Raw genomic sequence first — 16,029 nt, 5'->3', positions numbered from 1 at the left:
CATATCCTATCAAGATCTCCTGATGCTTCCATGCACGCAAAGTTTAGGAAGCACTCTTCGAGGGAGGAATTAACTCAACATTCACAGTCAGAAGATGTATACACATGGTTCTCAACCTTATTGAATTTTTGATGCAACTGGAAAGCATTAAAAAAAAATGCTGAGCCTGGGTCATCCCCTCAACTCAGAGACTCTGATTTAATTGGTTAGAGGTTTGGCCTGAACATCATGAGTTTTAAAAACTCTCTGGGGGCTTCTTGTGGACAGCCAAATTTATAACCGTCCCAGAATAGCCTAGAACAGTGGTTCTCCAAATTGGGTGAACATCAGGATCACCAGGAAGGCATGTAAAACACAGATTGTCCGATCAAACTCTAGGAGTTTCTGATTCACTGGGTCTGGGTTGGGTTCTAAGAATCTGCACTTCTAACAAATTTTCAGGTAATGCTGACTCTGCCGGACTGGAAATGACACCTTGAGAACCTCTGGCCTCATAATTTTAAAAGCATGGGCTCCAGAATCAGATTGAACTGGGCTGAGTCCTGGATCCACATTTACTACGTGGGAAAGTTATCTAACTCCCAATCCTCAGCTCCCTAAATTGTGAAATCAGACCCAACCATATTGATGCACTGGGCCGCTGAGAATATTAACTCAGATAATGCCTAGTGTCTGCTTTTAATAAGCAGTCAATAATTATTCATTATTATCATTATGGTAAGAATACACATTCATTCATTCAACAAGGACTCATTATGTGCCAGGCACTGTTGCAGGCACCAGGGCACAGCAAAAAACAAGACGGTCAATGTCCTTGTGCAAGGCTGTCATGAACCTTGCACTCTAATTGATAATCTAACACAGATGATCATATCACTCTTACAGCACTAACCCTAAGAATAAAAGAAACCAAGTTCAGGGAATTCATTCCAACTGGAAGAGTGCAAAGGCTTCACAGGGAGGTGGAGTTAGGGCTGTGTCTGAATGGGAGAGGGATGCCAACCAGCGAGATGGGGCAGAAACTCACTCCTGACTCAGCAGGAGGGAACTCTCGGCAGGCCAGATGCAGACCAGCAGCTGGGGGTGGGGGGGGGAGGCAGGAATTTTAAAAAAGGGAAAAGGAAGGCTGGGAGTCGAGGCTGTGTGCCTTGAGTTGCCCACTAGGGGCTGCCTACTCTCTCTGGCCAAATCACATCCTGTTTTTTATGTTTTTGGTTTTGTTTCGTTTTTTAAATTTCAATGCACTGAAAATTCCTGATGTCAGGACAGAAACCAGTCATAGGCTTTCACCATTGGGTATTTTTTTCAAATGCAGAGGCTAGTCAACAGAAGGCTGGGGAGGGGCCCTGGGGCCAGACCCCCTGCAATGTAGAGGGCAACAGAAGGCCTCCTGAGATGGCAGCTGAGCCCCGAGAGAATGACCAAGTACTTGCAGAGAAAAGCCCTGTTGTGACTCCACACACTGCCTCCCCGGGAAAACGGTGACCTACGTCACAACTCGCCACCTCAGGTGGCATTCTACAATTCCGCTTTCTCTCCACTCTTTAAAGTAAAAAAAAGCAAGAAAGCATGAATTCTAAGGAAAGGAAGCTTCTAAGAAGGGGACATTGCAGACCTAACATATTCCCCTCAGTTGCTGTAGCCACGTAGGAAGGGGAGCCCAGAGCAAATGTTTAAGAACAGTGAAGAGCAGGCATGTCTGCCTAGTAATTCTCCTGGTTCCAGGACAAGAAGGAAAAAACACCACTACATGGAAGTGAGGAGAGGGGGAAGGTCTCAGGCTCTAAATGAGATTTCCCCCAAGCGTCTCCTTCCATGACGCACTGGAGAAGTACAGAAAGGCAAGGGCACGGAGGGCCCAGAATGCCTGCCAGAGCTTTTGGACTCCAGAAGACTGAGCAGAGCCACTGGCTGTGTGATTTGGGGCAAGTTACTTAACTCCTCTGGGCCTCAGTTTCCTCTCTGGTGAAATGGGAATATTAATAATCATTCCCCTTTGGCAGAAAAATGCCCCCCCCCAAACATCCATGGTAATCCTCAGAACCTGGGAATGTGGTAATTGACATGGCAAAAGGCAATCAAAGTAGCAGACAAATTAAGGTTGCCCATCTGCTGACCTTAATATGGGGAGATTATCTTGGATTATCCAGGTGGGACCCCAATGTAATCACAAGGGTCCTTAGAAGTAGAAGAGGGAGACAGGAGGGAGAGCCCAAGAAAGGTAATGATAGACAGCAACATCAGGGGGACACAATACAAGGACCCACCCCGAGGCTAGAGGAAGGGCCCCGGTGCCAAGGAATGTGGGTGGCTTTGGAAGCTGAGAAAGGCAAGGAAACAGACCCTTCCTCCGAGCTTCCAGAAGGGAGCACAACACTGAACACACTCGCAGCTTACCCCAGAGAGACCTGTGTCGATTTCTAACCTACACAGGTGTAAGAAGAAACTTGTATTGTGTCAAGGCCCTGCATTTGGGGCACTCATTTGTTACTACAGCAAGAGGAAATGAATACATCCATCCTGCAGGGTTGTGGGGCTGATGTCCAGCGTGGGGAAGGGCGCTTTCTCATCTAAGACGGCATTATCATGGGTGGGCACCTGCCATCCTCCACACAGGGCAGGCTGGCCTCCTCTCCCCCCAGGAGTACGCACAGCTCCGGGCTCTGTCCATCTCACCCACCGTGGGCTGGGCCAGCATCTTGCAGAAGCCTCCTCACGTTCCTCCACCCACATAAGCTCTTTCTCCTGTGAACTCCCAAGGCCCTGACAGCCTGTACCTGGCAATTTGGGACTTAATTACACAGCGGGCAGTGTTACCTGCTGTTGCTGCATGCGTGTTTATTTTGGTTCCAAATCTAGATTCAAACCTCAGTCTCAAACAGGAACTACGTTGGTCCTTTTGTTGTTGTTATTGTTGTTGTTTTTAAGGGCCTGTACTTTTTTTTTCACACAGTCCTGTTTTTATCACCTTTTGACACAAAAAGGAACTGCCCGGCATATATTTATAAGCAGATATCCTCAATCATTTTAATTGCCCTGTGGCTGGGCACGAACTCATTTTTCTATTTTTTTAGGAGTGTTTTCTATTTTCTCACACTGTTTGCTGAAGGCGCTAATGTCCAACACGGGCTAGAAGAGCAGGTCGGTTTACAGTTGACAGATTTTCCACCCTGGGTTCAGGGCCTGGGGCTCCTCACCGTCCCCTGATTTCATTAGTCAGAGAAGAGGGACAATGCTGGAAATCACAGTAAGACTAGGAAAGAGGGTGGCCAGACATGCTCCCCTCATCTCAGTGCTGAGCACACAGTAAGCGCTCAATAAAAGCTGGGGAGATGAGTGGCCAGAGAGCGCGTCATTATTTGTTCTCTACTCTCTTCTTCTAACCACACAAAATGACCCTCGACGAAGCCACATAAATAAATAAATAAACAAACAAACAAATAAATAAATAAATAAATAAATACACAAAGGAGGCACAGCCCGTTGACCTACCTTGGGGATATAGTTCCCCAAAGAAGGAGACAGACAGAAGAGTTCTCCCCAGAGCATGTTATTCTAGTCTCAAAATAAAATACATCTCTCATTTCAAGGTACATTTATTTTAGTTAGGTAGGATAAGGATTTTGTGAGAGAAACAAAAATGAATAAGCTGGTGTGTGGGACCAGGAATTAAAATAAGCAGCAACTTGCCGCCTGGCAACGTGGATGTCCTCACATCCCACTGCCTTATTTTTGGTTCCATTCTGGTTTGTTTTCTTCCTCGGTGCTTGAAAATATGATAGGTAGCTTAGAAAGACAAGCCCAGGATAATCATGAAGCTCGTCCTATGTACGTGGGACTGACTTACTCTGCCTCCCTGAATGCCCTCAACAGCCCTATGAGGAGAGTACTGTTATTACCCCATTCACTGGACAGGTGGGAAACTGAGTTTAGGACAGGTAAGACGACCTTACTCAGAGTGACCCATTGGCCAAGCCAAGATGTGAACTGAGATGGTAACCCAGAGCTCGGCTCCGACCCACTCTGCTCTATTGACCGCATGTGTGGCAGCCCCTAGTCTCTCCCTCTCTCTCAGGTAGAGCAGGTCTGATCCCCAACGTGCTAAGGGACTCAGGAGACACCACCCAAGCTCTCTGTGTTTCCCGGGTCCTCGTGGCAACGCTAGAAACTGGAGGTGGACAAGGAGGAGTGGGAAGGAGAGGAGGAGGCATGAGGATGTGTGTTCTTAAATAAGACCTCTTCCCCTCCCTGCCTGCCTGACGTGAAGCTCTCTGAGTAAGGAGAGAAGGAGAGGTGCCAACAGAAATGAACAAAACCAGCTCAGTCACCCCAACCAGTCCTCAAAACCCCCAATCCTTTAAGGGTAAGGACAGAGGCAAAAGGGCAGCATGAATATGGACGTAAAGTCAGACCAAAACAGAGGCAAATCACCCCCCCACCACTCCCAGGCTATGCAACCTTGGACAGGAATGAATGTCTCTGAGCCCGTCTCCTTGTCTGCAAAATGGGGGGAAATAATTCCCAGCTCATGGGTTTGCTCTGAGAATCAAGTGAGTCCATGTGTGTCAGGGGCTCATCAGCGTGCCCAGCACGTCGTAGAACTGCAAATTGGCTGTTGTTAGGAATACGCCGTGAGACGCACTAAGACAATACACCCAATCAGGTACATGAACACTATGCTATGTACTCGGCAACCATGTATGAAGGTAAGAGACCAAGCGTGGGGTGTGTCATGCGCCGGGGAAGGTAGGGGTGCGGGCCACGGCGCTCCGTCTGCCCTGCACCGTGTGGTTCAGCAGGTGTGCGCGGGAGAAGAGAGCGAGCTGCAGCTTCCTCATCTTATATCAAACCTCTGCCCGTAAACGCGGCGCCCTCTCATCGTCCACGAGGACAGCACTTCCTGAAATGCCCCCACGTAATGGGATTATTCCTTCTACTTTATCAGCCATACCTCGTGGGAATGCTCATTTTATCTCTGCAGCTCATCGGCACGATAATTGTTTCATGATATAATAACCCACATATTAAATCAGACACGGGAGCCTCCTTGAAATATTCTTATACTGAATTCTCTTCCGTAACAGGCAGCCCAGTTGTGGATCTCACCCCAGGGGTTTAGTTACTAAAGAACCCAAAGTATTTCATTGAAGGTGTGTTCTCCTAGAAGAGGAGGAAGGTTACTCGTTGTTGTTGTTTTTATTATTATTTCACAGTCCAAGAGTTTGTTGGTCTGTTTTCAGTTTCAACACACTTATGCTTCCTAACGTACTACGTAATTGGCTTATTTATTAGGCTCGTTTTTTTCCCTGTTCTTCCCCACTGCAATGTCACAGGGTAGCACCCTGCCTCTTGTATTTATTGTCATTTCTTTCTTTTTTTTTTTTTCTTTTAGCGGAGGGAGGAGAGGGGGCGGAGAGAGAATCTTAAGCAGGCTCCACGCCCAATGTGGAGCCCAACGCAGGGCTCGATCCTGTGATCCTGAGATCATGACCTGAGCCAAAATCAAGAGTTGGATGCTCAACCGACTGAGCCATCCAGGTGCCCCATGATTCACTGTTGTTTCTTAATCACCTGGAAAAGTACCTGGCACCTAGTACGTGCTTAATAAATATTGCTCAATTAATGAACAAATTAAAGCACATTTTAGAGCATTTTTTTTGAAGAGCAACCACAGTTGATGCAAAAGTGTATTTCATTTCTCTTCCTTTTTCTTTTTCTTCCCCTTTTCCTATTCACGCTGGTGGATTTTCACTTCAGACAAGAACACAACTCCAAAAATCAGGATTAAACCATTCACAAAAAGACATGAATTTTTAACATCCAAGTTCTCCTGACACAAAGCTGCTTTTAGACTCACAAGGAGACTCAGCTCCACACCCTTAGCCGGGGGAGACCTGCCCACCACGCAGGAGGGGTGTCTCCACCACAGTCCTGCAGGGGTCCCCACAAGGGACCAAGAGAGAAGGGACCCTGACATAAAATTCCGATTCATGAAGTGTGAGGACTAGAAGGTAATTTAAGTCCCAACCTCCCATTTTTCAGAGGGGAAAACTGAGGGTCCAGAAAAGTAAAGTGGTTGTTGCAGTGCAGAATAATTAGAATACAGGCGGGAAAAAATGGCAGATTGCTTTCCTTCCTTCCTTCTTCCTTTCCTCCCTCCCTCTCTCTCTTTCTTTCTTCTTCCCTCTTCCTCTTTCTTCTTTCCTTGTCTGTCTGTCTGTCTGAGTTTTTCAGGGTGTGTGCATGTGGGTATACTCTTCACAACAGGATGGTCTAGGATGAGCCGTGGTTAGCAGCCCATATGTAATTTTGACTCAGAAATTTGATGATTTGATTTCACTAATTTCCCAGTCCTTCCCCACAACCTAGATCCCAAACTTCCCATGAACAATGCAGGAGTCTTAGAGGCAGGCGTTCTGAGAAGAAAGTACCTGAGAAATTGAATCATCTAACCTAGGCTTTATTTTACAGATGAAAAACAACAGGCTGAATGAAGGAAGGTGAGCTCCCCAGGTCACAAAGCCAGTCAACAGCCACGCTGAGCTAGCTGGGACCCTCGGCACCACAGCACATTCAGGTCACCCTTAGGACACTTCTCCGATTTGTGAGTGGCTCTGACAGTCCCATCATGATGGCTGGAAAACCCAATCGAAGCAAGCATGTCTCGAATCAAGGATGACAACTTTTCCACTGAGTGAGTGAATAGAATTCTAACGAGAAAACTAGTAGAAAATAGCATCTTTATGGGATACACCTACCCAGAGATACACCCAGATAAGTGCATACGTGATTCCTGCATACATCATGTAGAAAGGGCACTTCTTTTTTTTAAATACTTGATTCTAGGCATGTAATAGAGTCACAGAGCTAGCAAGGACATCAAAAACATATTGCTAGAGGAAGCCTATCGTGGCACAACATTTTTGAAAAATGAGCCATCAATACCTGTACAAACTAAAATATACGCATTCTTTGATCTAGCAATTCCTCTTCCAGGACCCTGGAACCATCTAGAGAAATAGAACTGTACAGATATATGGATGAGGGTGTTTACTAAACCACTGTTTACAGCACAAAAAGGAAACCATGAGGTGGTCCATCCTTAGGGTTATAGCCGCGTGAGCTGTGATAGAACAATTTGTCGAGTTTTGTGTAACTCTAATAAAATGAATTATTACAGAGCTGAAGGGATACCCATCATTTATTGGTTAGTAAGAAAACCAAACTGCAGTGCAGTGTAATGGACACACGCATTTGTACAAAGACCACCACCTCTCCAAACGTCTATGTGCATCCATGTTTGGGGCAATGGAGGGAAGATAGAAGTCTGTTAATACTGAGCATCCCAGGGGGAAGGCAGTGATGAGCGCAGGGGGACGACAGGATTGCTATTTTCTTCATATATCTTTAAATATTTATGCTGACTATGACAATATAGATTACTTTGAAAAAAATTCAAACAAAAAATTTCTAAAACTAAGGATGGAAGGAACCCAAAAATAGCTCTCTGAGTCCCGTTTCAGCCTCCCTTTTCCCCTGTAGATGCACAGTAGCAGGAACATTCTGAGAGAATTATTCACTGCAACCAAGAGAAGCTCGAAGCTGCCTCTCTACGCCTCTGGCTGCCATGACCATGCTGGGAGCTAGTTACTTCTCCCATCCAAGTGTCCTGGTCCCGAAGCAGGAAGTGACCTGCCGGGGACAGACAGGAAGTGACCTGCTGAGCAGATAGAGCAAGTGAGATGCCGACGCAGCACCAGCAAAAGCTCATCCTTTAACACAAGAAGGGGTTCCATCTCCTCCGAGGAGTCGGTGGCTCGAGAAGCTTGACCCAACCCTGCCCCACGGAGGAACTCATAACCATAAGTAAACCAGGCAGGACCCACTCTGCATAAAACTAAGAAGCAGACCGAAGCTAAGTTTGGCAGGCAGGCCTTCTAGGGCACCCGAAGCAGCTGCTCGGAAGGCTGACCTCGTCCCCACGGGCTTCTGTGTCCAGTCCCAACTGCAGGTTGGATGAAAATGACAGAACCACGGAGACAGAGGTCCTGACTGAGACAGTGTGGCCGCTAGGTTCCAATGATGATAAAACTGCTTTCCCGGAAGCCCTAACTGGGCACAGCCTCCTGGGCGAGTGCTCCAAAGAAAACTGTCACCACTCACTCCCAAAACTCCAAGAGCTGTGCACACAAATTGACAAAACTTTCCTTCTGTGGAGACGGCCCAGGCCTCTGATCCACCACAGCTCGGGAACGAGCAAGGAGACAGGAAGAGAGGTAGACTTACCAAGCCAACTTCTGTTTAAGTACACAGACACGAACACCGGGGGGACTGTGAAGAAATCTACCACAGAGTTCACTTCCAACCAGAACCACAGCTTATCGTTGGCTGCAATAAACTGGGGAGAGAGAAAAGGAGAAAACCATGAGAGGCACGATGCTGGCATTCTAACTATACGCTTTTGCCAAAGGCTATGTTTTGGTTTTCCACAGGGGCCTGGAGGGAGATATTATGTCCTTCTCATATCTATACCAATCACAGGCTATTTCTGTCTTAGAATTTGGTTATACAGTGTTTTCTAGGGAGTGACTGTAGACTATGTTAACCTTGGAGAAATACCAGCCAATCTATTTTCCTGTGGTTTTCAATCACATCATAGGAAAGTTGGAGGGGTCTCGCCTTCCTTAGACTCTAGTGGAAATATAACTGTCAGTAAAGCATACATGTAGGCATCCACACATGCGTGCACACGCATGTACACACAATCTCTGTAATACCCTTTCTGTACAGCTCCCCTCATAGACGGGCTCCACTACAAATCCTCCAAGCCCCCGAATTCAAGCCTCACAGCTGTTCTCTCAGGATGCAACTAAGTGAGCCCCGATAAACGTAATTTTAAGAGAAGGTTTTTTCCCCTCTATTTAAGACAACAATGCATTTGTCTTTAGAGAGATGAGAAACAGTCAGCCAGTAAAGGATCATAGTTACATTAATCCCTGTTCCTCCTCCTCGGAACAAGATTTTCACATGTACTTCTTCTGAAAATGCGAAGTTAAGGAAAGGGCTCTCTCAATCAGCACATTGTCCCCCTGGAAACACGGGGCTTCGTCTCTGCCAGAGCAGACGCTAGTGGGGCACGGCCCCTGGGTACAAGCAGCCCCATCATGATACTGAGTCGTGGGGATCAGACTTACCCGCAAGCCAAAGTAGAGAAGGAAGAACACGTTGAAAGCCATGTCGATCTGTAATGTGAAATCTTTGTAGAAATTCTGGCAGGATTCTATTGGGCTATTAGACAGGAAGAAGAAAAAAAGCAAGAGGTAAATGAAGAGTATATCACATCTTCCACAAACCGTGTAGTAGTGGTGCTCGGGGTAGAGGACAAAATGAATCTTTGTTACCTACAACATTTGGTCTTTCTACCCTCTGTGATAATCAAGCAAGCATGGCCAAGGGGTCTTTCCATTCAACCACTCAGTCTTTTCTTGTTTTAGTTGTTTTTGTAATTATATATTTATGTATGTATATATATATATGATTTTTATCATCATTCAACAGTTGAGCTAAGAATCTAAAAAGGATCATGCAGACACCTTGGAGGAAGGACAAGCAGGAGAGAACATCAAATTCCTTCATTTCACATTAACCCTTAAAGAACTGACTTCCGTCTCTTAGAGGACAGATACCAAAGCTAAACACAGTCCCTCACACCCTCCAGCACATTGGAAGTAGAGCCCATTTTCAGTTAAAGACAGTGGCTGTGTTTGAGACCTCTTTAAAGCCATTAGTTGAGGAATGATAAAGAACCCAGGAGCATCTCAGGAAAGTGGTGGAGGAGATGATCCTGGTTGATGTTCTGGCGAAACCAAGTATGGACTTGTTGTACTACGATCTGATCTGGAGAAAGAAGCATTGCCCAACCAGTAAAGTTCAAGACCATTAAACCAAAATGTTGAAACAGTACTCTAAGGGTTAATTTTTTTTTTTTTTTTGGCATGCAAGTTAATTGGCTTTGTGTGTGTCAAGCAGCCAACACGAACCCCCAGCACACTCTACTTTGTTCAAGAGTAGACGGTTCAAAAGAGTACTACTATACAAACTGGTACACGGCTTCCATGTGCTTTCCCTGTGTCACACTGATCAGAGGATCAGTGTGTGAAAAGTCCCAAGTTTGGGGCTGGCTGGGAAGCAGTTAAGCCTCATAAGCATCTCAAAGCTGTGAATGAAAATTCATAGTAAACTGTTAACTGTAAGCAAAGGGTAACACTCAGGCCAGAAACATAAAGAAGGGGAGGTGAGGGAAAGGGGAGGGGTTATGGGGAGAAGTAAAATACTTTCCCTGGATGGAAAGCAACGTGGACCTCTGGGCCAGGAGAAGGCTAGCTTGAGAAGTGCAGGATGGAGGATTTCCGCGTACCACCACTTTGGAAATCGCTATATGCAATACCAGTTAGTATAGTTGTACTTCTGCGAGGACAATGCTTGGTTGTTCAACAGGCAGGAATCTGTGCAGTATGGGAATGCAGGGCCCACAGAGAGGCATGGTGGGTCAGTCTATGCGACTCTCCAATCATATTACATGCACTGGATTTATCCATTCTTCATCTCTATTACAAGTCAAACATGCCCTTTGTCATCTTCTAAATCGCAAATAGGTGGGAAAACCTCCAGACAAGCGTTAAGGGTTGGGGGGTGTATCTACATTTGCATTTACCAACTAAGCAGACTGAAGAAAAAGCAAATGCTGAAAAACATTTCTTTTATAAAGGAAATGACAACTCCTAGGTTTTCGCTAAGGTGGGAAAGTGGGAGGGAAGACAGCATAGAATTTGCTTAGTCCAATGCTGGAAGGAGTCAGGAGCCCAGAAGTTAAATCACTGCTTTTTACCTCCTCCTCTACATGGATATTAATTTAAATGAAAAAAGAAAAATCCAGGCCTCGAGTTAATAAGAGACACCTCTGCAATCCCCAAGCCAGGATGGTGTTTTGTTTCCAGTCAAAAACAAGACCCACAAGGTCTGCAGGTGTCAGAGTTCTTAGCTATTCTAGTCACAGTGAAAAGAAGTACATGAATTAGGTTGATCAGAAATCCACTATAGAGTCCAAGGGATGAAGAGATAACGTATCTCTGTGCTACATAAGCCACCGGTATGATGTGCTACTGAAGAATGAATGGTGTGTGTGTGTGTGTGTGTGTGTGTGTGTGTGTGTGTAAGAAAGTGATCAAGAGAGTGAGGATGGGAAGTTCTGTTGGTAAATGCTGAAGTCATGTTTTTACTTGTACCAGTAGTGACTTAGCTGTGCCATTAAATTCCTATTCATCAAGCTTGACAGTCATAGTCAAAGGGACAGAGGGAAAGTCTTGGTTCCCAAGTCTATTATGGAAAACCCACCATCACTTCACCAGGTCAAACAATAACCTTACTATGGCCAACACAATAGCTATTGGTGGTATATTCGGGGGTCCTGTGAATTTCCTAGCCCCCACCAATTCCATGGCCTTTGTGGTTAATTTGGTAGTAACCTTAAAATGTATCTAATAGGTAAAACATTTGCAGGCTGTGGAAAAGAATGGGATAGTGGGGAAGAGATGTTAGCTCAATGCCACTGAGGATATTTTGGTTCAGCATAAGTAGAAGCAAATGTTAAAAGAGCATAAAGAATCAGGCTGTAGCAACTTCTTCCCATTGATCCTTTCCTTCCTTGTCATTTCTGCTCTCCCCTCCTATATTGCCCATACCCAAAGGCAGCAATGAGAGGGCATTCCAGCTAAAGGACACTGTGTTGAAAAATATACCTCAACAGCATGCCTGATTTACAGAGAACAGTGCTGAAACCATATCAAACCTTTTCCTTAGTACTTCTTTCAAAAATTTCGAACTGATCTAATCACTGTTTCATAGTATTCCTTGAGTCCTAGACTTTGGGCTGAAGAAAGAAAAGGAGTCCATTATGCTGCTGGGACTAGCAGCTTGTCCTCCAGCTGAAGCTTGCCCATGATATGAGTACGCTCTGCTAAGACATAAGAGACAAAGAGAAGCAGAAAACTCTAGGATAAAAGAAGCCCAGCCTCTGCAACCCAGGTAGGACCAGAGGGAAGGGGAATCTCTTTCCTACCCCTTTTAGCTCTTTCCTGCTTGCCACAAGAGTCCAAGGAGAAATGTCCTATCTAGTTTTCTCAAGTGGCAGTAGAACTGTTTACCAGGATCCCCTCTGAGATAAATCCTCTGAGTGCCTGCAGTCCACAGACTCACACAATCAGAGACCACAGACTGGAGATTCTAAAGCCCCATCATTTCATTCCCTAAACGGAAACAACCCATGGAGAAGTTCATTGATCTTATAAAAAGAAAATAGATAATTCAACAATCAAAGGGTTGGCCATATCAGCCAGGATTTATTTTCCTCCCAAGGAGATTGTTATCTTAATGATTAATGCTCATTGTAGGATAGAAAATGAAATACAAACTCCTCTTCCTTCTTGTGTAAAATAAGAGAGTTCCTTGTCTAGATACACAGAAGTTTCAAGAGCTAGAAAAGTAATCACTTTTTTTTTAACACAAAAGAAAGTGACTCCAAATTACACACTTAAATTTGGATTGCCATTCTGATGAGGCATGCCCATGTCAGAATAGGCTGTATGTGGATATGTGTTGCCAAGAAAAAACAAAACAAAAACAAAGAAACAGTAGAGTTGAAATACGGATACTGGTTCTAATCCTGGTAGTAGTAAATAGACTTTCCCTAAACTCTTCCTGGTTAACTAACGACTTACCAATTAGAGAACACAAAATAGTTGGTAAGCTGATGGACTCTTCATTCTTAGACTCCCACAGTCCATGGGTCAAAGGTGATACTAAAACCTTGGGCAAGTTTAGTGTTTTCACCAGGACTCTCTGTTTGGGACACCTTCAAAAGAACCTCAATAAAGAGCTGCTTATGGTTTAAATGTTCAGGGTAGGATAGTCGTCTTATTTCCTCTTGACCATCCAATAAGCGTATCTTTAGTATTTGGATGTCTATAGAGGAAAAGGAGACTCACCCAGAATGGCAAATATATCTCTTTCTTCATCCATTTAACAATATAATCTCCAATGAAGACCCTTGAGTGGGACGATCCAATAGTCCTTCCTGAAACTGACTTCAGACCTTGTCTTTCCAAAGCACAGGACAAGCGATGGCTAGCCAGGTTTCCTTTCAAGGGGCAGGGACTAAGGACAAAAAAAAATCTCACTTCCAGCAGTTGTTCCTCTGGAAATCTGCCTCATCTCCAAGAAGGTAGTAATAGCCGTCTCTTCTCAGCCTCTAACCTCCCCTGGTGTTTCCTTAAATCTGTTTTCCTAACTCCCTGAGTCTGGCTGCTCAACCTAGTGAAGATATTTCTCCAGGACAGTGGTTCTCAAACTTCAGCATGTACCTGGAAGGCTTATTAAAACATCAAGACCCTTCCAGAGTTTCTGATTTAGTAGGGCTGGGATGGGGTCCTGGGAATTTACATTTCTAAGAGTTTCCCAGATACTGCTGCTTGACTGGGGACCACACTTTGAGAACCAATGTTCCAGAAGAACTTTCTTACAACTGCGCACTAATTACAGGTGTTGCTGCTCAAGAAGATTCCCATTCAGACCTGAACAGAGATGATTAAACATTTGAGCCCACCCCCAGATAACCAGCTGCATACCACTTAACTAATTGCTGAGATCAAGAGGTCGAACAGATATTTTCACTTTCAGGTGGGAACAAGGGGGAAAAAAATTAAGATGATACAGAGAAGTAATTACACCACCACTATGCGAGCTTCACCAACGACATTCTAATTAACAGAGCGCCTGAGGAGCACATTTTTAGTTTAAGATTAAAAGGGAAAATGAAGTATAGATGGGGAGAGGTTATGGAGACCATCATTTACCATCATTTAGAAGTGATAACAATGTTAAACAGTTTAGGGACATCAACAACAGCAGCAAATATCTGAGATGATTTAATAAATAACCACATGAGAGGGAAGGGACTAACTGAGGAACAAAATAGCACTTTGTGAAATAATTTCCAACATCTGAATTCTCCTCGCTCTTGTGGCTAGTCCCTTTTTAAATTGGATGGAGCCTTCTCAATTCCCACCAGGATTATGGACCACCAGAGTGCAGGCCCACAGCACCACAGACAAGAATCAATACAATAAGTTTAATGATTTCAGACTCTTCTAGTCTCACCTCTGCAATGGTGCCAGATTAATTTAATTAAAAGATGTCATTCATCTACTGTCATGGCTCCCTCCTGCCTCATACATCAGCTCTAACCCTGACTGTGAAGAACCTCTGAAACCCAGCCTCACTACATGTCCCATTTTATTTTCTACCATCTGCTCCACGACTAGCCCTTTGCTACTATGAGCTGGTACCTTCCTTATTTCATGAATGTGACCCACATGTTTCTAATTTTAAATCTCTGCTTTTGCTGTGGCCTCTTCAAATGCTCTTCCCTCTTTGTGTTCAAACCTTAGGCAACCTTCAAAGCCAACAGAAAGGCACAGCTCAGTAAATTACTCGTGCCCTCACCGACCTCTCCCATCTCTGAATTCCTATAGCATCAGGAGTGAGGAATTCTAAACTGTCTTGTAAAGCTGATTCTCATCCAATCCAATATAATACCTGGCAATAGTTTAGGGCTTGCATATACTATTGCACTTGGTCCTTACAACTTGGTAAAATAAAGCAGACAGTTTGTTATAATCCCCATTTTGCAGACTTCTGGGAAGTAGAGGCTCAGAAACCTATGTGAGATCATGTAGCTAAGGAAAGGGATGGGACAGAGATCCAACATCCTTTCTGCCATACCACCTTACTTCTCCAGAAGAATCGCAACATCCTTGGATAGGTAAAAGAAAAATAAGATGTAGCATCTACTATCTACAGACCCTGGCATGGAGCTTTTTCAAAAGCAATGAGGGTTGACTAATTTATAGAAGAGGTGAAACTGCCTGAGAAAAATTTACCATGTTTGTCAAATGTCTGGGAAAATTCAGAGGAAGCTGACCTGTCCAACTTGTATCTAACCCTGCTTTGCAAAGACAGTAATATGGGACATTACTAATGCCCAGGAGTGCTTCCGGGGCCCCTGGAGGGTAGTGGCATCATGGAGCCTGACCCCATCTGATGAGGGTTTTATCCTCTGCTTGTGGAGAAACAAAACTCAGTAATCCATCTGCTAAAAGATGGATGACCATCAAGGTGCCCTGATTTTCTCTTATTCTAGAAGAATAAGAATGGATATAGTAATGGATGATGCTTAGATACTTAGAATACTTCTAATTATGGAATAGACAGTAAAGTTTTGCATTCCACTCCATTCAACTGAAGTAAAGAAAAATGATAACATCATAGTCGTGGATACTATGGAACCTATCTGCAACTGAGAGGGAGGAAATCTAAATGACTGGATGTTATTCTAATAATGTGTGGATATACTGGATAAGCAAAGTGCCTACAAAATAGAAATAAAAGCACCTAGCTGATTAGAATATTGTGAGAGCAAAATATTTATAAAAGGAGGCAATTCTTTGCAATATACTCCAAATTATTGGTATTATTCATATAATTTTAGGTCTCAGAAAAACACCTTCTAAGTTAATAGTAATAGTGGATTTAGTGCAAATGACATGATAGTAATTAATCACTGAAAACGTTATAATCTTTATACAGAACGTTGTCTTCTAACCTAGACAGCACCCCAGGTCTCGAATGGATCCAAGTTGAAAGCTTTCTATCCTTTAGCTTTCATTAGTGCCCCCATTTTAACTACCTTGTCAGAGTTATGTACTTAAGAGTTTATCTTTCCAAAATTGGTGCTTTTAGTGTTTACACTGAGCGGAGCATATATTCAATAACTTGTGTAGGTTTTATCACTTTTATCAAACAGAAGCCAGCTTCTTCTGTTGACCATTATTTTGACTTCATCCCAGAATGAACATCTGAGTAGATATCTTCTAAGATGTTATTATTGTTGATGGGGGAGTTTGTGTTCAGTCA

The 16,029-nt window shown here is 44.2% G+C and overlaps 1 protein-coding gene across 9 annotated transcripts in view; it reads right to left on the bottom strand.

The window, feature by feature from the left end:
* The window catches only part of KCNMA1 (potassium calcium-activated channel subfamily M alpha 1), a 717,414-nt gene that overhangs the window by 285,954 nt on the left and 415,431 nt on the right, over window positions 1-16,029 (bottom strand). For all 9 annotated transcript variants that reach the window (XM_057308339.1, XM_048218924.2, XM_057308341.1 and 6 more), the window contains exons 4-5: window positions 9,195-9,288; window positions 8,287-8,398 (exon numbers count right to left, since the gene is read on the bottom strand). In XM_057308339.1, coding sequence (XP_057164322.1) covers window positions 8,287-8,398; window positions 9,195-9,288 — 206 coding nt within the window. The remainder of the gene's footprint in view (window positions 1-8,286; window positions 8,399-9,194; window positions 9,289-16,029) is intronic.

This window comes from Ursus arctos, unplaced genomic scaffold (genome assembly GCF_023065955.2).
Source record: "Ursus arctos isolate Adak ecotype North America unplaced genomic scaffold, UrsArc2.0 scaffold_7, whole genome shotgun sequence".
Classification (NCBI taxonomy): domain Eukaryota; kingdom Metazoa; phylum Chordata; class Mammalia; order Carnivora; family Ursidae; genus Ursus; species Ursus arctos.
Note: the sequence above shows the minus strand (reverse complement) of the source record. Positions and strands in the feature narration are given on the sequence as shown.